Raw genomic sequence first — 22093 nt, forward strand, 5'->3', positions numbered from 1 at the left:
AGAAAATTATAAAACTCTGATGCTTCGGCTGCAGAGAAGAAGATCGGTGCAATCACTGCAGCTCCAGGTGGATCAGAGTCATCGATTCAGTGTCTGAGCTTATTCCTCTGGTCCCGAGACTCAGGGTCAAATCACAGCAGGTGTGTTTCTTTTATCTACTGGTTATGAAATGTAATCACCTCATTATTTTGTCCTGTTAGACTTCACTATGTTGATAACCAGTGTGTGAATTATTAGGTTACGGTCAAAGGCATGTGTTGTGTTGTCAGAGTTTAAAGACGCAACTCTACAAGAAGAAAACATAGCTTACATTTTCTTTGACATTGTAAAACTCACAAATGTGTCAGAAACAAAACTTGTGTTGATTCTGACAGTAAATAAGGAGTATTTCCTTCATGTTAAATGCAACTGAAAAGTAAAGTTTGGTAACATCGGCCACTGCAGGTTTGATGCATAATAAGTGACTTAGGTTAGAAGTCCAACAAATTCTCTTTTGTTTTGCAAGTTTTTGTTTTTTTTTCGTAAATGTCGGACTTTAAAATGTCTTAGGATATCTCGCTTTTTTATTTTTTCATATACATTTGCAACTTGAAAATAATTCAGAGAGGGATTTTTACCTCCCACTCTTCCAGCTTGTTTTTGTGGTAGTTGTTGTTTTTGACCCTAATATGTTGTTGTATTGCTCTGTGGAAGTGGAAACTGGGAAATAAACTCTTTTTGATTTTCTTGTTTTACATTAACACCACTAAAAGGATGGGAAGGTTCAGGATATTGTAAAATGTAAAAAGTTAATGCTACAGTGATATTATAGTATCATGAAAGTAGGATATTTAGGTAGAAGTATGGAATGGTTATTTCTTCATATCAATGTACACTGTCACTGAACCAGAACATTCATTGGTGGATTCATGGATCAGACACTTTGTTGTTGCCGTGATTTTTTTGTGGTTAATCACCTTGTTAGACGACAGCATTGAAACATTGAACAGTTGGACATGTGCATTCAAAAGTTTAGGGAAAGTCAAGTGTAAAGGTTACAGTGCAGTTGAGTTCTATTCTGAAATAAGCCAACTACATATCCCTGACTTTGTGTGAGTGTGTGTACAGTATGAAGTGTCAGTTTCTATTTCATGCATTTTATGGAAAAGGCATGTGGCACAAATGTCAAATGTGCTGTGACGGTGATTTGGTTTCATCTTTGGGATGTAGAGACGTAAAACCTCCTCGTTCAATCGTTGGGATTAGTCATGTCTGATAATGACATGTGGACATGTTTCTGCATAGACCGACAGTCTGGCAGAGTAGAAGTAGTACAACGTTTCTCTTTGAGTGAGGAGAATATATATATATCTACTACACCGTAAACCATACTTTAATTAAATGGAAAAATGTTTTGATCTCTCTTCGTGTGTCTGACAGCTATTTTTTCTCTGCTTGCATATTTCTGAATAGCTGACATTTAATTCAGACAGTGAGATTATTATTTCTGCCTCCAGAGCAGCTTCACCTCTTTACAAAAAAAAAAAGGGAAAAAAAAGAAAAAGCAAAGCGTATAGAAGTTACACTCCGATCTCCTGAACATGGCATCTGCCCAGGTGACTCATACGATGCTTTTCTGAAGCGGAGCCAACATCAACAGAGAGAGAGAGAGAGAGAGAGAGAGGAAAGAAGAAAGATGAACTTCCTCTCTGTCATCTCACATCTCACACCTTTCATGCCACATCACTTTACAACAAAACATGCATCAGCATTCCTCCTGCCAACACTCTGCAGGCGATACGGCTCCAGCAGGGGGGGAGAGGGAGGGAAGGAGGTGGGGGCCCAAACAAATGGCTCCACAGCACAGATAAGATAACTCAGGCGTCAGGCGTTATTGACCGAACAGACTAAAACTGAATATAAAACTGAAACGGTATTGATTTGTGTCCTCAGAGTCTCTGCTTTATGGCGTTGTTACCATTTTTCTGAAGCACATAAAAAAAAAGGTGTGTTGGAGTTATAAGTGCTGCAGGCTGGATGAGCGTTTTCTCCTGTGGGACAGATTTATACTCCACATTATTATCCCATGTCATGCTTCTTTTTTTCTTTTTTTTTCCTTTCCTTGTTATACTGCACCTCCAACATATATGGAGACAAGGAGAGCAGCTTAAACCAGAGTCGTAGCTACAGCACAGGAATAAGAATCAAGACTCTAATGTCTCTCAATTAGTGGCTTCGTTGCGATTTTTTGTGCAGCTGAAAACAGAATAAAAACGTTTCTGTGAGCGGTTTCTCTCAGGGTCGGAGCAGCAGCAACAACTTCAGAGGGGAGAGGAGGAACCAAAGTGGGGCATCATCTTTATTTGAAGTTACAGGCGTAAGAAGAGACGGAGCGGAGAGAGAGAAGCTGTGTGGTCCTCGTCCTCTCGACGCCGACTTCACCCTGTCTAGACATGTCGCCGCAACAAAGAGCGGATTTACAGATGCAGCTATTAAAGAAGTCCTACTTTTTCTGCTTCACGCTCTCTTCTGAGTCACTGTCGGCTCCTCGCCCCCGAAAAAACTGAAGAAGTTCAAAAAAACTTGTGTTTTGAGGTGTCAAAACGAGGATGAGCGTGTCGGCGTTGGGACACAGAGGTCTTCTTTTGAAAATCCTGCTGTGCAGACAAGTTCATGTGGCTTATTTCGATGCCAAACACCAAAAAATAACAAAAACCACAACTTTGCTTTGTGATGACACTCATAATAATTAATCCACAAAGAGCAGTGCATCATATTCTGTTGAACTCTAATTAGCTCCGCGACTGGGTTTTCCTCAGGAGACAAACACAATAAAAGATCCACTCAGTGGTCTTGTTGTTTTTTTAAAGGTCCCATATTTTCTAAAAGTACATTTCTATGCATCTTCTTTCATTATAGATCAGCTCTAGGTTATATATTGATATTGTGAAAGTATCAAAGCCTCAGTCCACAGAGAAATGCACACAGCCTGTATTCAGAAACTGAGCCTTAAAACCAGCACTTTGTGATGTCACAACCAAGCCCCGCCCACTACCACCTGGACAACACCATCATCCAACAACTTGCAGGATTTGGTTTCTCTGAGTGTTTTATTATGAAATCTTCTCTATTTTCTATTGGATCAGTCAGAAAACAGTCCGCCAATCAGAAGAGACCCTCAGAGCCTCCTCCTGTCTTCTGATTGGCTGAAACCCACCTGTTGTTGCTAGAGCTCCAGAGAGAAGCTGAGAGAGGAGAGTGGCCCTTAAGCTTAGCAGTCCCTCCAGAGAAAATGTGACCATGCAATCGGATAACTGTGCGTTCACACCAAAAGCTTCCAAAGCGTCAAAAACGCCGGAAGTCGATTCATTTTCAATGAGAGCCCGGCGACACTGAGCGTCCAAAGCATCAACAGGCGTCGCCGCGCTTCCAAAGCGTCCAAAGCGTCACCAGATGAGAAGTTGAGCCAGGTTTAACTTTAGGGTAATTAGCTATGATGCGGTTCAGCGGCAACCGGCGGCAGCCTGTCAGAATAGAGATGTCCGTCGGCTGCCTTTTTTTTCCTTTTTTTGTATTTCGGCTCCCCAGTGACCAGCGCGATCGAACTTTGACGCCAGTCACGTGACGAGCGACCAAAGCGGCTGAAAATATTTACCATTTTGGGAGCTGTCTTGTCTGACGCCCACCCTCGAGCGTTTTTGACGCTTTGGAAGCTTTTGGTGTGAACGCACAGTAAGAAGCCAAAGGTCATGTTTTAATGCGTAGAAGCCATCGCATTTTTTCAAAGGTGCCACACTTTCGCCACCAAAATCAACGATTTCTGTGCAAAATGCGTGGCGGGGCTTTGCATGATTTCATAATCTCTGCATTTTAGTTGCAAAAAAAAAATCACATATATTTTCATAGAAAGTTGTGATGTTTACTTCACACAGGAAGGAGGGAGTAGCCATTTTTTGTGAGTTTATTAAGTTTTGATATAAAACAAGATGAGAACTTAAATATTCCGGCACTTTCTGTGATGTTGTATGTTTGCTTATTGGAAATGACTCTTCCTTACATGAAGGAAGTAGCCCAGTGAGAACAGGGTGTTGGGGGGAACCACTTCTTTTTTTGCATAAATACCGTGCATGTTGCATCACATTTTTTAAGAAACTCGCAACATAATCAAGGATTCTTGCTGCAGCAACCCCCGAAAGAAACTCTGCTTACAATGCTTCAGAGCCACAACAGAAGAAAACACACATGAAGTCACAAACGTGCCGAAAACAAACTCTGAAAAACATCTTCATCAGTTTGACAGCTCAGGTGCTGCAGGTGGCGAACCTGACTGGGACTTGTTGCTTAGGGACTTATTGTATTGTGAAGTTAAAAGCACCAAATACAGAAAAAAACAAACATGATCCAATGTCTTTAATGCCGGTGTTTCATGCCCTTGTTGCTATGGAGATGCATTCCTCTTATCCTACGTGCGCATCTATTTTAAGCGTTATAAATAATGTTTCCGGCACAATCGATGACGTCGTAGAGTAAAACTCTGGCGGCGGTGAGTCTTTTTTACAAACTCTGAAAGATCTTCACATCAGAGGAAAAAAAAGAAAAAAGAAAGAGGCGAGAAAAGAAGAAGATGAAGATGAAGAGGAAGAGGAGGAGGAGAAACAGTGAGAAACAGTTTCACACTGCAGCTGGTATTAGACTCACACCTCGCTTTTCCTGTGTGAACATCAGGTCAACGTGAAACTGTCACATCTTTTGCATTTTAATTTGTCTGCATCACAGGAGACGTTTACTGAGCACGCTGGCCGCCAACAAAGTCGCAGATTTTAAAAAAAGCGTTTACTGTAAAAGACACAAGCTTGAGGAATTTGGCAAATTGCTGAACTGTGAATGGCACTGTGAGTGTAATAAGACACTCAGGGGGGGAGGGAGGGAGAGAGGGAGGGAGTGTGAGAGAAATATGGACGGATAGAGAAGGAGAGGCAAGCTGACTGACAGACGCTCTCTCTCTCTCTCGTGCAGCAACTCAACTGTGATTGAGAGTGAATCTCCTTATGTAACAGTGACAGCACCACCGGGCTGCACAGAGGTAATCCAGGGATGTGTGTGTGTGCGTGCATGTGTGTGTGTGTGAGAGAGAGAAACAGAGAGAGAGAGAAACAGAGAGAGAGAGAGAGAGAAGAGGAAGAGAGTGTGTGTGTGCAATGAGAAAGAAAGAGAGTGTGTGAAAAAAGCAGGAATAAAAGAAAACACGAGTAAAGTGTGAATCTGAGAAATACTGTTCAAGAATGGGCATTTGTGCGTGCATGTGTGTGTGTGTGTGTGTGTGCATGTGTGTGTGCGTGCATGTGTGTGCGCGTGTGCGTGTCCTGGCCAGGCAGAAATGATGACCTGAGTACTTCTTTGGCCCAGAAGTGCCACAAGGCATCTTTTATTAACTAGAGCTTGGCTGAGCTTGACCCATTTGAGATTAGGGTTGTGTGTATGTGTGTGTGTGTGTGTATGTGTGTGTGTGTGTGTGTGTCTATATGTGTGTGTGTTTGCAAACAAGCCTATGTGCTTAATCATGCTCATCTCTCCTCCATCTTCACATTTTGTTTCTCAGCTCTTGTAACGTTCTTCTACGAGATCTAAGAGCAACAACATTTCAGTCTTGATTTGATTTCGACTCATCAGTAAACACAGCCTATGTGTGTGTGTCTGCACACCTGCTGTATGTATGTGTGAACCTGTGTGTGTGCATGTGTGTGTGTGTGTGTGTGTGTGAGAGCTGAAATCTGATTGCCGATTCACATCTCCAAACAAAACATGTCATCAAAACCTGTAATTAAAAGTCAGCATGTGTCCCCCTATCTCCTCCATGCTGTTTCCCATTGAGTAAACATGTCTGTGTTTAATCTGCAGCCAGTCGCTCCAATAGGTATAAACTCATTTCATTAAGCAGCGAGAGGCAGGACGACTGTGTCACCGTCTCCTTTTTATCTTCCTGTCGGGCAGTTTATCATATTTGCCGCCAAAGACAAGCGGCAGTTGTCTGTTTTTTTGTTATTTTGCGGGAGAAGAGAAGCAAGAAGTGTGAAGCTTCATCATCTTCTTCTGTTAGTGGAGATCTGAAGGAAAACTCTTTGTCTTTATCCCAGTGGATATTTCATGTGGTGAGTTTTGTCTGATTCTTTGAAAAGTTAAAAAAAAAAAAAAACGGTGACTGAGAAACTCATTAAAAGTTGTTTTTTGTTTGTTTTGTCTTTTTTAAATTACACGGTGGAGGTGCGTTTATGGAAATAAGCTCATTTCCAATTTGGAGAGGAAAGATACAGGGAAATTCACATTACTACTGCTTTTAATTTGAAGGATTTCATCTTCACTTTGGAGGGTTTTTTTCTAATTTTCTTTTGCTATAGATCTAATCACGTTGTGGACAGATACCAGGGCTTTTAAACCCCAGTGAAGTTGTTGAGGTTTATTCCCAGTGGGGCTTAAAAAAAGAATACAAACACTAATGACCTGTTGTGGTTTAAAGGGATAGTTCAACATTTTGGCAAATCGGCCCATTGCCATAATCCCTATAGTCTTGCGCGTTCCCATCGGGGGCAGTTTTTCATCAAGCAGTCTCTGCATTTCCCTCTAAAACAACTCTGTCTGGTAACGTTCTGTTATTATCTCATAGCGTGGTGAATGTGCAGATCACAACTTGTCCACCAGAGCGTTGTGGAGTTGTTGGATTGTGTATTTGATGAGTTTGATGAGGGAAACCAAGAAATCCCATTAGCCTCCGTAGCGTAGCTCTGAGCAGCTCACGGCTCTGCTCCGCCATTCTAAAAACAGCTTGCACCGACAATTAAAGGTAACAAACCTACTGCTATGACTATAGGGATTATGGCAATGGGCCAACTTGCCAAAATGTTGAACTATCCCTTTAAAAGACACCATCCAAACACCCAAACATATTTAACTTACCGAGGCACTGTCCACTGGCGGCGTTGAGGAAGGAGCCGTCCTGGCAGCTGGTCCTGCAGTAGCCGTTGAGCAGCGAGCCCAGCGGGGGGCAGGATGTGCAGTCGGCCTGGGACGAGCCGGTGCAAGTCTGGCAGGACGGGTGGCACGCTGGCAGAGGAAGAAGAGGATGAGATAAATAAGTTAAAGGGTTAAGGTTAAAATTGAAATTAGACACACCAAAAAACATCCAAATACCTCCATGCTGCTCGTATGTAATGTCTGTCTTGTATTGAAGCCCCGAAATGCGAAATTGTCCCGAAAAAAATTAAATAAGTCTATATTTCAAGCTTGTTTTGTAGTGGAAGCTTCTCGTAGCTCCTCTTCCTGGTTCGTCAAATTTGGACGGACCGGGAAGAGGAGCTTCCGCTTGAAATATAGACTTATTTAATTTTTTTCGGGACAATTTCGCATTTCAGGGCTTCAATACAAGACGGACATTACATACGAGCAGCATGGAGGTATTTGGATGTTTTTTGGTGTGTCTTTTTGTTACGAAGACAGTTGGTATCTATTTGTAACCGTTATATGGACATGCACTGCGACGCCGAGACCCCCTGTAACTCAGAGAAGCCACAGAGGACTCTGAAACTTCTCCCAGCCCTTAGTCGACATGAGGGTGAGTAGATAATGAGTGAAATTTCAATTTTGGGTGAACTATCCCTTTAAAGTGGTGATGAAAATGTATAGAAAGTGACAGGATAGTAGAGGAAAAGGGAAGTGGAAGTGGGTTGGAAACAGAGGAGGAGGAATAAAAAAGAGAAGAGAGCAAAGATGAAGAGGACAGAATGAGAGGAGGCAGGAAAAACGATGTAGAGGAGGAGTCGGAGATGAATCCAATCATGATGGAGGTTTTCATTAAGTACAGCTCAAGTGTTTAACCATCAACGCACATTGAGCTGCTGCGAAGTGAAATGAATGGCCATTAAAGCACATTGATGTTTGGAGGGAATAATGGTGATGGTTCATACTCTCCACACAACAACCAGGAGATATAAAGCAGGTACAATATTTACAGCAGACAGGTCATTTCATTTATGGAGAGCTGTTACACAACCGTTTGGTCCGAGCTGTTTGTCTCTCACTGTTTATCAAGAAGAACACAAACACATACTAAACCCAAACTCTGTCATTACGGAAAACAAGCTGTGTCCCCAGATTATATGAAGGTAGATGTCTGTATTAAAGCTCCATACAGTGTAAAGGTAGATGTTTGTGTTAAAGCTCCATACAGTATAAATGTAGATGTTTGTATTAAAGCTCCATACGGTATAAAGGTAGATGTTTGTGTTAAAGCTCCATACAGTATAAAGGTAGATGTTTGTATTAAAGCTCCATACAGTATAAAGGTAGATGTTTGTATTAAAGCTCCATACGGTATAAAGGTAGATGTTTGTGTTAAAGCTCCATACAGTATAAAGGTAGATGTTTGTATTAAAGCTCCATACAGTATAAAGGTAGATGTTTGTGTTAAAGCTCCATACAGTATAAAGGTAGATGCCCATGTGTAGTGTGATTATAAAGCAGCTCTAGGTTCTATATTAATAATGTGAAAGTATCAAAGCCTCAGTCCACAGAGAAATGCACACAGCCTGTATTCAGAAACTGAGCCTTAAAACCAGCCGTCAGGACTTCCTGTTACTTTGTGATGTCACAACTAAGCAGTCACACTAAGTTCCGCCCACCACCACCTAGACCCACCATTCATCCAACAACTTGTAAGATTTTGTTTCTCTGAGGGTTTTATTCAGAAGCCTGCTCTATTTTTTTATTGGATCACTCAGAAAACAGTCAGCCAATCAGAAATAGAGACTCAGAGCCTCCTCCTCTCTTCTGATTGGCTGACACCGACCTGTTGTTACTAGAGCTTTAGAGAGAAGTTGGAAAACTACACTGAGATGGTTTTTGGTTCTTAAAACCACTATATATCTTCGTTCTTATGGATCAACACTTCAGATAAACTTGATAACATAATGTGTGGATCCATCCACTACTTCACTAAAGAGCAAAACATCTCCAAGTCCAGTGTCTACAACTGATGATATTTATGGTTCTGGTAGGAAAAAATATAAATATTGGGACCTTTAACATCATTCTGCAAACAGTTGCTTAGTTACACATCCATCAGATATGCAACGCAGCAACACCATCTTCCTTTTATCTTTGCATCTTTTTATCCACCTGATGAATGAATGTGAATTCAATATTCACCTCCTGTTAGTTTCTACAGGTTCCTCTTTCTTCACCGGCTTCTCTCTCTCTCTCTCTCTCTGCAGCTGGAGAGTTTGTTTGTGTAAAGAGGCAAAATCAAAAGGCTTGTTGACTCTCTCCTCACCTCACCTCACCTCACTTCAACTCACAGGTATTTCATTCGTTCGTTGCTCTTCCAATAAAAAATATCGATTAAACAGAGCTTCAACTAAAGTAACTGTTGTAGTTACAAAAAAACAAACACCCCACACCAACAACAAAAAAAAAGCACCAAAACTTTGTGGTAAGTTTATTCTCTTCCAGACAGAAATACAATAGTTCTTCGGCGTGGGATGTGGGTGGGAAGCTCCTAATGAAGGAGACGAAGCCCAGCGAGCAAACAAAGCCCATTTATGTTTCCATCCGAGAGAGGGAACATAATCTAAAAAACATACTGTTCTTCTCCTTCTTCTTAGCTGTGTAGGTAGACATCTGTGTGTGCCGTTTTTAATTATTCAACCCAAGTCGTATTAATAAAAGACCCAGCGTTGTTTACTGCAGTTTATTTTAGTTTTTGTTTTTTATCTCCTCTGGATAAACAGCAAAACCCAGGAATCTTAAAAAAGGACAACACTGCAAAAACTCAAAATCTTACCCAAGAATATTTGTCTTATTTCTAGTCAAAATGTCATTTCTAGTCAAAACAAATCTAATTATTATACTTAAAATAAGACTCATCACATTCACTGGCAGATTTTTCTACTTATTTCAATTGAAAATTAGTTTGAAACAAGTGAAAACTGTCTAAAAACAAGTTCATTTGTAGGCGATGGCTGTTATTTTAAGTGGAAAGAGATTAGTTTTGACTAGAAATGAGACATTTTGACAAGAAATAAGACAAATATTCTTGGAAAGATTTTGAGTTTTTGCAGTGTGAGAAGCTGTTGGATGGAAACAGAAAAGGTCAGAGGCAGGAAACTGAGCCGAGGTAATGAACGGCAGAATGGAGCGAATGGATTTTCATTAAAGATGCAGGTAATTGTGAATATGTGTGTGTGTTTGTGTGTGTGTTACTCCTTAGATCTATAGGTTATTTAGCTACTATATTCAGCTCAGTGCTATATGTGGGAGGTATAGGAGTCAGTCTGACCTTGATTATACTCCTGCTGCTCGTTGTTTGTTGTGCTGCGTTCAAACACGATGAAAATCATTAACCGTGTTAAATCTGTGCAACTGTGCATGAACACAAACACACACACACACACACACACACACACTGACCCTGACTTAACACCACACTGTTAAAACCCTGCACCGATGACCTCGCATGAAAATGCATCAAAGTCTGTGGAGGATCTCGAACACGTTGTTGCATGTTCCCGCACACGTTCCACATTAATTGATTTTGTGTAATCAAAGTGCTTTTCATTACACTGACTAAACTAGGAAAAAAAAACTAACTGGACTCGTTAACAGATCAGATCATAACTCCCCCGAGTCCCTTCAAACGGCTTCTGCAGAAAAAAAGAAAGAGAGTAGAAGAAGGAGAAGAAGGAGAAGAAAAACATCTCTCCTATAATTACAATTTGGCTCGTTTACAGTATCGGTTTAATTTCCCTCTGCGTGTGAAGAAATATGTGAAATTTGTTTGAGTGATTGCACCATTGTCCCATAAATCTATCACAGCTTCTCGCAAACTTTTTTCCTAGTAATGAAATGCAGAAGCTGTTTCTTCTGCAGATAAACTCTTTCAGCTCACGTGTCAGAGACGGAGCAACGTTTCGTTTGGTTTATATCCTGATTATGAAGCAGGTTGAGGTTAAAGATGCTCTGATAACATTGTTTCCTTCCTGAAAGCTAAACTCATACTGATCTGATACCACTGTGTTAAAAACAATACCACAAAACTGTCAAACAGTACTAATCCTGGTTGTGGGTATATTGAAAGGCACTAAGTTATTATTATATTATCTAAAAGCCATATTGAAAAGCCAAAAAATGTTTTTTGAATGGGATTTTGGTAAAAAAAAAAAAAAAAAACTCAAATAAAGTCTGTGGTTAACAAAAGTATAAGCGAGTTTCAGGTTTCTAACACGTCAGTAAAATACTCTTGTGCATTTACGTTTGGTAAAAAAGGTGAATAGAGGGCAGAAACACTTTTACTAGACATTTTACATAACCATTTTTTTCTCTGTCTTTTCGGTTTTCTGTTCTGTTCTAGTGTAGCTATGTGTGTGTTTGTCCGGTGTGATGTGTTTTCTGTGTATGTATATTACTGCAGTGAAAGATCATTGAGTTGGGTATGGACTCCAGGAAGAGTAGCAATGGCTTTGCCAAAGCTAATGGAGATCCAAATAAATGAAATGAAATTAAATAACACAGCTTTTTTTATTCTTCTTTTACCAGATATCAATCCTCCTTCTCTGCTCTAAAACAGCAGCGGCTTCAAACCTCAACGTCTGTGTAACCTCAGAGCTCATTTATACAAAATAAACTGCAGTTTGATGTGAAAAATACTGTATCTGAGGCAACTGCAGCGTGTGTGTGTGTGTGTGTGTGTGATGTAATCAGAACAAGTAGAGTGACCTTAATTCGGGAGAATAACTAGTTTTGAGGCTGTTAGTAACTATGACAACCATGATTGTTTTCTGTTTTTTTTTCTTCAGGAATTCATTAGGTTTCACAGCAGGAGCAGAACTGGATTATAAAACAGTGTGACAGGTTTGAACACACTGAGCAGCCTCCAGCCCTGAGGGCATTTTCTGGAGAGCGTGGACCTCCAGTCCTGGTTAGAGCTGCTGAGGTTAGAGCTGCTGGTGTTCAGGGGGTTAGTTAGTAGGTATCATGTCAGGAACACAGCAGCTGATGTGGTGTACGCTGCAAAAAATGAAAAATCTTACCAAGAATATTTGTCTTATTTTTAGTCAAAATGTCATTCCTGGTCAAAACAAATCTAATCATACTTAAAATAAGACTCATCACATTATAAAGTAGCTTGTTTTTAGACACTTTTTACTTCTTTCAAGCATATTTTCACTTAAAATAATCTGACAGCACAAAAAACCTGCTTCCACTGGCAGATTTTTCTACTTATTTCAAGTGAATATTTGTTTGAAACAAGTGAAAATGATCTAAAAACAAGTTAATTTTCAGGTGATGAGTCTTAATTTAAGTGGAAAGAGATTAGTTTTGACTAGAAATGAGACATTTTGACAAGAAAGAAGACAAATATTCTTGGAAAGATTTAGAATTTTTGCAGTGTAGCTACGTGCTCTCACCTTGGCACTGATTGTCCTGGATGAAGAAGCCTTGCGGGCAGGAGGCGAGGCAGAGACCCTCATGCAGGCCGGAGGAGGACGGACAGGACGTGCAGTTGTCCGCATGTGGGCCGGTGCAGTGCCAACAGGAGGGATGACACTCTGAGAAGGACAGAGGACACAGGAGTCAGGACACAGGTTTTATCTTCACTTACATGGACACAATCTTGGAATATTTGTCTAATTTCTTGTCAAAATGTCTCATTACTAGTCAAAACTAATCTCTTTCCACTTAAAATAAGACTCATCACCTAAAAATTTACTTGTTTTTAGACAGTTTTCACTTGTTTCAAACTCAGAAAAATCTGCCAGTCAAAGCAGAAAGTTTTTTTGTGCTTGTAATAAGAAAGAAAAATTGATACACTATCAGATTTTTCTACTGAAAAATGCTTGGAAAAAAGTAAACAAGTGTCTTAAATCAAGCTGTTATGAGTCTTATTTAAAGTATAATTAGATTTGTTTTGACTAGAAATGACATTTTGACTAGAAATAAGACAAATATTCTTGGTAAGATTTTGAGTTTTTGCAGTGTACACAAAAGGGAAAGAGCTACCAATCCTCCTCTGCTGCCACAATAACAGGAATAAAATAAAATAAAATGACATCCTAGTTTCCAACTTTGCTGCATCAGTGTTTTTCTGCTGCAGAGGTTTTTCTCTGTGGGGGGACTAAAAGGGAAAAAAGGATGCAATAATTTTCAGTAAGAAGCGCTCAGAAGCAACCAGAAGCCCCACGCTGTGCTGAGAAACCCAGCTGAGGGCAACGCTGATTTGTTTTGTTTCTTCTTTTCTGTGCACTTTATCACTAATTTAGCAGCATTTAAATGCATCCTAACTGAAAGCAGCTCTGCTCTGAGGAGCTGTGAAGTTACACAGGTGGTGTCAGTGAGTCTGTGAATGAGCTTCAGCCACTTCGCTGCATCATGTTCCCTCTCTCCCTCTCTCCTTCCCTCCCTCCCTCCCTCCCTCCCTGCTGCTGCTGCAGAGCTTCCTGCCAGCTCGAGGTAACACAAGCCCGGGATGAAACCGGCGCTGCGCTTCACCAATCAGAAGTTACACATTAGCACCAGAGTCGCTGCCAAGCCAGCCAGCCAGCAGCTCCGGCGATGAAGCCCGATCCAACGCGGCCGCGCGCCAGCAGTAGACCTGTGTGAAATACGTTCCCTCTCTGAGCGGCGGAGCGTGGTTAATAGTCCGACTATCCAGTGTTGATAATGAAACGTAAAACGATCGCTTTGAGGATGATTTAAGAGCTGGAGGAGGAAACGGCGATGACGGGGCCAGAACAAATCACACCGACCTTCCACAATCAGTTACAGACGAGGAGAGTTTATGGGATATGGAAACACAATGACATGTCTCAACAAATTATGGGAAGTTATGGAATAATAAATGACCCAGAATTTAATAAAAGCGAATAAATATGGAATTAATCAACTGTAAACTGGTGGATTTTAATTTAACAATATAATATAAAGTTGGATTTTACAGTTTTGAACCGTTTCTAAACTGCTCCCATCTGATAACCAGCATTTTCTTTAGGGTTTTTATGAATGACACAACTTTAAACCCTCCTGTTGTCCTCCTGGGTCAAGGAAGGAAGGAAGGAAGGAAGGAAGGAAAAAGGGATAGAAGGAAGGAAGGACAATGGGAAAGAAGGAAGGAAGGAAGGAAGGAAGGAAGGAAGAACGAAGGGAAAGAAGGAAGGAAGAACGAAGGGAAAGAAGGAAGGAAGGAAGGACAAAGGGAACGATGGGAGGAAAGAAGGAAGGGGAAAAGGAAGGAAAGATAGATGGAGGGAACAGATTGGGTCAAAAAAGAAGGAAGAAGGACGGACGAAGGGAAGGAAGGAAGGAAGGAAGGAAGGAAGGAAGAAAGGGAGGGAGGCAAAAAGGATTGTGGAAAGAAGGAAGGGAAAAGGGAAGGAAAGAAAGATGGAGGGAGGGAGGGAACAGACCAGGTCAACTGGATCAAAAGAGAAAGGAAGAAGAAGTAAGGACGAAGGGAAGGAAGGAAGGAAGGAAGGAAGGAAGGAAGGAAGGAAGGAAGGAAGGAAGGAAGGAAGGAAGGAAGGAAGGAAGGAAGGAAAGAAGGAAGGGAAAAAGGATTGTGGAAAGAAGGAAGGGAGAAAGGAAGGAAAGAAGGAAGGAAGGAAGGAAGGAAGGAAGGAAGGAGGAAGTGAACAGATTGGGTCATTTTCTAAACTGCTCTCAGCTGATAGCAGCATTTACTTTGGGTTTTTATGAATGACACAACTTTAACCCTTCGTGACACTGATATCCGCATTAAATCAACCTTTCCCTGCACCTGTTTTATTTAACCTTTCCCTTACATGCTCCCTTACACTATATACCCCACCTCCCCCTCCACCCCCCCCCACCCCTTCTACCCTTTACCCCAGCTGCCCTGAAACTTCAACCCCCCCCTCCACCCCCCCCCCCCCTCCTCTCTGTGCAGCCTTTGATGTGGCTTTGGCAGCGTGAAGACAAATAGCTGAGCAGCAGCACTATCAGCTCTGGCAGCAGCAGCAGCAGCAGCAGCCGACATGCTGCTGCTGGAGGTGGAGGTGGAAGACAAAAGGCCTGTCACCGACTGGCCGGCAGCACCACCACCATGTGTGTGTGTGTGTGTGTGTGTGTCTGTATGTGTGTGCTTGTGTGTATGTGTGTGTTTGCACTTTTTTTTTTTAGGGATATTTGCACTGAAGTGTTGATGTGTGTGTTTATAATTGCTCCTCTCCAGATTCTTTCACAGAGCTGTCAACTGGATGCGGGTCTTGTGTACACACGGCATGACAGCCAGCAGACCGCCGCTCGACGCTGATGTGTGTGCATGTGTGTGTGTGCATGTGCATGTGCAAGTGTGTGTATGTGCGTGTGTGTATGTGTGTCTACAAAAAACCGTTACCCTTTGGGGAGCACCTCAGTGTCAGAGCGACAACTTTGTAAAGTCACCGTCGCCCCCAAAAACCTTCAACCTGACATCCCACCGCCATCGCCCCCTCCTCCCCCCCTCCTCTCCCCCTCTTTCCCCCCCGTCTGTCTACCCATAATCCCCTTCTTTGCTGGATGTCAAATACAGCAGCTTTAATTGGTTAGCCGAGATGAAAGACCTGTCACCTTGATTGAGTTTACCGGCGTCCACCTCCACAACCACCACCAGCACTGACTCGACTCAACTCATTGCGGCCACGTCTGAGTGACATCAACACACACAAAGACACACACACACACATTGAGCTGCCAAAACAAGCTCCACACACACGGACCTTGATATGAAGAGTCATAAAACAAACACACACTCGGAGGCATATTAAATAGGCTTCCTGTCAGGGTGCATTAATAATGGGAGGAGAGTAAGAACAATAGGCAGCCGTTCATCGGGTTTTATTGCGGTTTGGATATCTAATTTGTTGCGGGGCGGAGAGTGCATATTGATTCCCGCGGTGCCCGAAAAATTTCAGGTGTGCGTGGGCGTTAGAATCAGATTCATTACTTTGCTTTTGTGCTGATGGGATGGGGGTCATAATTTGAGGTGGGGGCCATCATGGATTTCATTTCTGGGGACGTGATGCACTTCCAGAAACGATTCCCTCTTCCTGTTTCTAGTGCAGAACGAACGGCGAAGCAAGCGATCGTTTACATTATTACAGTAGTGCTACACAACACAAGCAGCAGCAGCCAAACATGATGATGTATCTCATTCCTCTCATGTGTCCATACGGCATCATTCACATTGATTCTGCTTCTGTGCTGTGAAGTCCGCCCCGCTCTGAGGAGAGATAATTAGGAGGAAATGGAAATGCGACGGGCGACTGACTGCTCTGCTGCCGGAGTCACAAACACATCAGGAGGAAAATGTGTTTTTCCTTCAGGGCGACATCAAAACCAGGAAGACGAAGTCCTCAGGTGGAAATGTTTTCACAATCCAACACCTGAATCATATTTCTGTCCTGGTTTTATTGTGAAATATATTCTGAATATATCGCCTTTACAAGACAGTAGGTCATATGGCAAAGTAGGATCGTCTACAATATGAGATCTGCAGAAGCACACTGCAAAAACTCAAAATCTTACCAAGAATATTTGTCCTATTTCTAGTCAAAATGTCATTTCTAGTCAAAACAAATCTAACTATACTTAAAATAAGACTCATCACATTTAAAAAGTAGCTTGTTTTTAGACACATTTGACTTTTTTCAAGCATATTTTCACTTCACTCTTTCTTATTACAAGCACAAAAAACTTGCTTTCACTGGCAGATTTTTCTACTTATTTCAATTGAAAATTAGTTTGAAACAAGTGAAAATGATCTAAAAACAAGTGAATTTTTAGGTGATGAGTCTTATTTTAAGTGGAAAGAGATTAGTTTTGACTAAAATTGAGACATTTTGACAAGAAATAAGACAGAGTTTTTGCAGTGCAACTTGTTCCTTACTCAACGAAACATGATCGGATCTCCATCAGTATTCATTTACTTCCTCCACAACAGCTTCCCTTCGTCTCCTCTGTATCTCCATCTGTCTCCACCCACCCAGTCGGCCGCGCTGAGGCGAGGAGGTGAAGAGATGGAGCGACCTTTAATGCAAAGGAGCAGCGCGTTGATACTAAGGTTTTGAGGCTTCTTCAAGAAAAAACACGATTTAGTTTCAGACGGGTTCTTATTTGTGTGAAAACCGACTGGAAGTGACGGAAACTGGCGAGCAACAGTGATCCAGGTTCACGCTTTGCATACGTGATGTTGTGCGTTGTGTTGTGCTGTGTGTTGTCCACCAACTGTCTCCTGGAGCCCGGAGGGGAGATGGATTTACAGCCTGGAATTTGCCTCCAGACATCGGATAGCTTGTCAGCTCCTGCCCACTTAAGGTGTGCACGAGTGTGTGTGTGTGTGTGTGTGTAGGTTTGTGTGTGTCCATAGGTGTGTGTACGTGCATAAATGCTGGAGTCTGAGAGTCTCATGTGCATGTTTGCACACCGTCTTGCTTTCCTTCTCGACACTAATGTGTACAATAGCGTGTATTGTTTCCAGCCGTACACCTGAACCCACTGACACGCCACAGAGGGAAACCTTTGTTGATGAGAAAAAGGGAAAAAAAAGGCCGAGCAGAACAAATGATTTACATATTACTGTGAACGCTGCTTTAATGACGCGTCATTTATCGAGCTGATCCTCGGCTATTAGGAAAACTGGTGGTGAAGGCAAACTAGATGAGTGGCACTTAGTGAGACACAATAGATGCTGTGCGAAATAAGTCGATGCTCAGACAAGCAATTCAGATCCAATTGTCTGTATGACAATAACAAAGCCGCTGCCTTTTTCTTCTACTTCTTATGGGGAAAAAAACAGCAGAAATCCAATATTTAATCATTAGGAGGCGGCCGAGACATAATTCAAATCGTATCACATCAAGTGCGGCTCAAATCTAATTTAAGTGGTTTTATTGCCCCGATGCTTTTCACCGGTCACATCACAAGACAAACAGAAAAAGACAAATTCGCAGGACGAGGGTCGACCCTGACAGCAGCACAATACATCACTATTGTGCCGCCTCCTCGTCAACAATTTAATCTGTAACGACGATGGCAACGACGCGGCTGGAAAATGGTTTTAAGGAGAAAAGCGCCAGGGCAGAATTAGTGGACAAAGGCAAATGAATAGCGCGTGGCGGGAACAACAATAGACTGAGAGCAGAATGAGCCGAGAGGTAAAGAGACTGAGAGGATCGTTTATTCTGCTGAGGCTTTAAACCATCGACAGTCGACACGTTTCTGAGCCCACGCAGCCTCTGCAGCTTCTGCTTCCTGTTTGTGACTGAAACACAATCTGACCAGGACCGAGAAGCTGTGAACCAACCTGTAGCAGCCTGAGAGAGGAGAGGCGGTTCAACATTTGGTTTAATAACTCTGGTCTACGAGGAACCTCGGAAAAGAAAGCAGCAAAATTGGCTCCACATTCCAAGATACAGCAGTTAGGTAATAATGATATAAATATATAATAATAAACTCTTAAAGGGATAGTTCAACATTTTGGCAAATTGGCCCATTGCCATAATCCCTATAGTTTTAGGAGTAGGTTCGTTACCTTTAAAGCAGAAGTAAGCGATCCGGTTTTGGCTAACTTGTCAGCCGATGGAGTTAGCAGTCCCCGCCCTCTTTAATTGTCGGTGCAAGCTTTTTTCAGAACGGCGGAGCAGAGCCGTGAGCTGCTCAGAGCTACGCTACGGAGGCTAATGGGATTTCTTGGTTTTCCTCATCAAATTCATCAATTACACAATCCAACAACTCCAAAACGCTCTGGTGGACAAGTTGTGACCTGCACATTACCCACACTACAGTATGAGATAATTTTGTATTTGATGAGTTTGTTGAGGACTTGTCATAATAAGGACATCCCAAACTAATTTAATGTCAAGTTGTCATGACAAAGACAACTTCTGGTCATGTCACTTTGATTAATGTCAAGTTGTCATAATCAAGACAACCAAAACAAAACAATGTCATTGTGATTAATATCGTCCAGAAACCCTTTAAAGGCCACATTGGATTCAGTATAACAAAAAAGAATAATGGTAAAAGCTCAAATAATAAGTGGTCTGGCTGCAGCTGATTGGTTCATTCATTCATTCAGCTCTGGTGGACGCTACAATCATCACAGTCGGTTGTACTGTGAAAAAAAAAAAAAAATCGAAGAGATTTGTTCTGGACAAACTGTGGTGCTTATTGCTGCAATCACACCAGACACCGACAAGGACATACAGTATTACTGAAACAGCAGGTATGGCACTATTGTGGCTGCAGACAAATACAAAAAAAAAACATATCCATGAGGATAAAAGAATTTAAAACTGACTTTCAGTTTTCATGCTCCAACAACACATCAATTTCATTTACGTACGTACACGCTCTTCCAAAGGCTGGAAATGTGCAACAGCTTCTGACGTGTCACAGATTTCACTCTAGCTACTAGTTCAGAGTACGGGAAAAGGCCAAAACAACAGAAAGTGAATCACACATCCCCCAAAAATTGGCACCACTGGCTGGACCACATGGTGGACGTGAATGTTTGTTGGCATCAAAACAAAAAGTGAGTCTGAGCTGATGTTAAACAACAAAATATTTTATTGGATGTGCCTTTCATTAAGACGGCGATGGTGTTTTGGGGCTTAAAAACGCAAAAAAGTGAAACCACCCTCCAGAGTGGAAATCTTCAAGGGTAAAAACGCAAAAGTCTGTGCCAATCTCCTCACGTTGCGTATACGTTTACGTCACAGGCGCCAGTACAGGAAAATAACAACAAACATGTCGGATTATTTCCATCTGTTGGACCTTCGAGTTGCCCTAGTCTTTACAGACAGTGTTACTGAACTTTCTATGCAGGCGTGCAGACTTTGTGGTGTTGTTTGGCACTAGGGATGTACTCGAACCCGGATTTGTTATTCGGAAGTACACGAATAATGGTTTGATCGAGAATAGTTTTTCTGTCCGAAGTTTCTCCTCATTATGCAGGAGCTTTTTTCTAAAGAAAAAAGAAACGTTTGGATGTGTGTTTCGAGCATGATTTTGAGCCAACTATAAGAGATTAAAACAAAACGGAACAAAAAAAACATGTTGGTGAAGTGAGCCCTCAGGCTCAGTCCCTTATGTTATCGTAGAGGAGCAACAGGGCATAACCAGGTGACTCTGGTTCACACTCCGACACAGTAGGTGGCGCTAATGCACCTTAATGGGATAAGAAGTGGCTTTAAAATGGTGGATACATTTTTTTGAGTGTCACAACCTCACGAAACAACATTCAGTCCGATTACGTTTGGAAAGTCTAGAAGAGTTGCACGATTAAATTATTTTATTCCCGCTCTAGTTAGCCGAGAGCTAAAGTGGAAGTGTGGAAGTTAGCCGGCTAGCTCTGCGTAAGTCTCTGAAGTTTTTTTTAAAAGCCCAAATCCGAGCTCGAATACAAATAGGGCACTGTCTGGCTGTACACCACTATTATGCACGCAGATGTCCCCTGAAAAACGGTGTAGACATAGCCTGAGGTGACCGGCTGCAGATTCCCTGTCACCATCACGTTTGAAGTGTCCGAGCACTGGGAGGACCGGATCAAGGAGGTGCAGGAGGTGAGAGGTCCAGAGAGGAGGCATGAAGGAGCCTCTGTTTGGCTGTGGATCAGACACACTGATCCAGGATCTGATCTGTTCTGTTCTGGCTGCTTCACGGGACCAAACACCCTGATGAACTGAGGTTATGATCATTTGATGGTGTGTCACACTGCATCAGAGGCTGCATGGATCGCAGAATAAACAAGAAGTTCGCTCCTTCTCGTGTTGGTTAATCGGATCTTTATCTGTCTTTATTGTGAAAATCTTTCCACACAACCAAACTTCCTGTTTGTTACAACTCGCTTTATTGGCTCTGTGCTGTTACTGTGACGATCAAAGAGATGAATGGGTCTTAGCAAACGCTCCCATCCCACCACCACCACCACCAGCGCCACTCATCGATTTGTAATTGTCTCCTCTGGGATGATAAAGGAAATCCAATAGTGCTAACGGCTTTTCAATTCCAAGGTAAAGTAAACACACAAAAAAAAAAAACTTCTCTGGTACTGTTCCACCGCCACCGCCGCCACTGCTGCTCTGAAGTTAAAAAAGTAAACTGTTGTAAGGAGACAAATCACGCCATTACCCTAAATGGCTGCGGGGCTGGAGATCGTTTTAAAAATCAAACTGATGCAGACTGATGATGACGACGACTCCCTGTTGCCGGGATACATCTGCTCAACGACTGCGAAATGAAGGATCCTGGTTTTTCTCCATTTGTCTTCGGGCTGTTTGACTTGATGTATGATAAGAAGGAGGCCAGAGGATTCCTTATACCAAAAAAGTCATGGTAACTAATCTGAAGCTTGTAGGTTGCACTGCAAAAACTCAAAATCTTACCAAGAATATTTGTCATATTTCTAGTCAAAATGTCATTTCTAGTCAAAAAAAATCTCATAATACTTAAAAAATAAGACACTTTTTACTCCTTTCAAGCATATTTTCACTTGAATTAAGTAGAAAAATCTGATAGTTGAGCAAGTTTTTCTTTCTTATTACAAGCATTAAAAATTTGCTTTCACTGGCAGATTTTTCTACTTATTTCAAATAAAAATTAGTTTGAAACAAGTGAAAATTATCTAAAAACAAGTACGTTTTTAGGTGATGAGTCTTATTCTAAGTGGAAAGAGATAAGTCTTGACCAGAAATGAGACATTTTGACAAGAAATAAGGCAAATATTCATAAGGATTTTGAGTTTTTGCAGTGTGTCTCGTGATGTTTATTCTAACCAACAGCGCTGGGATTGGTGGGATATGTACAGTATTATAACGTTGGAAGTGAAGAAACCAATTATAATGTTTGAAAAGCTTGAGGAATCCAGGAAGCATCAACTCACAGGAAACTATAAAGACATTCCTGTGCCCCCCTCTCTCTTCATCCCCTCCCCCCACCCTGTCATTAACACCATCACTGAGACTCAGCTGCTGAGTGACTGTGAGCAGGCAGCATCGGACGCCGGCCGCTGCAGCATCGTGGGAAATCCCAACGAGTCCACCCAGCAGAGTTCAGCTCCTGCACTCAATCC

At 41.9% G+C, this 22093-nt stretch overlaps 1 protein-coding gene across 2 annotated transcripts in view; it reads right to left on the reverse strand.

Moving 5' to 3' along the window:
• Positions 1-22093, reverse strand: part of fras1 (Fraser extracellular matrix complex subunit 1) — a 341854-nt gene that overhangs the window by 153161 nt on the left and 166600 nt on the right. For both annotated transcript variants that reach the window (XM_085785897.1, XM_085785896.1), the window contains exons 18-19: positions 12435-12575; positions 6931-7077 (exon numbers count right to left, since the gene is read on the reverse strand). In XM_085785897.1, coding sequence (XP_085642023.1) covers positions 6931-7077; positions 12435-12575 — 288 coding nt within the window. The remainder of the gene's footprint in view (positions 1-6930; positions 7078-12434; positions 12576-22093) is intronic.

This window comes from Trachurus japonicus, chromosome 9, assembly GCF_045865225.1.
Source record: "Trachurus japonicus isolate A0001 chromosome 9, Traja_1.0".
Lineage (NCBI taxonomy): Eukaryota > Metazoa > Chordata > Actinopteri > Carangiformes > Carangidae > Trachurus > Trachurus japonicus.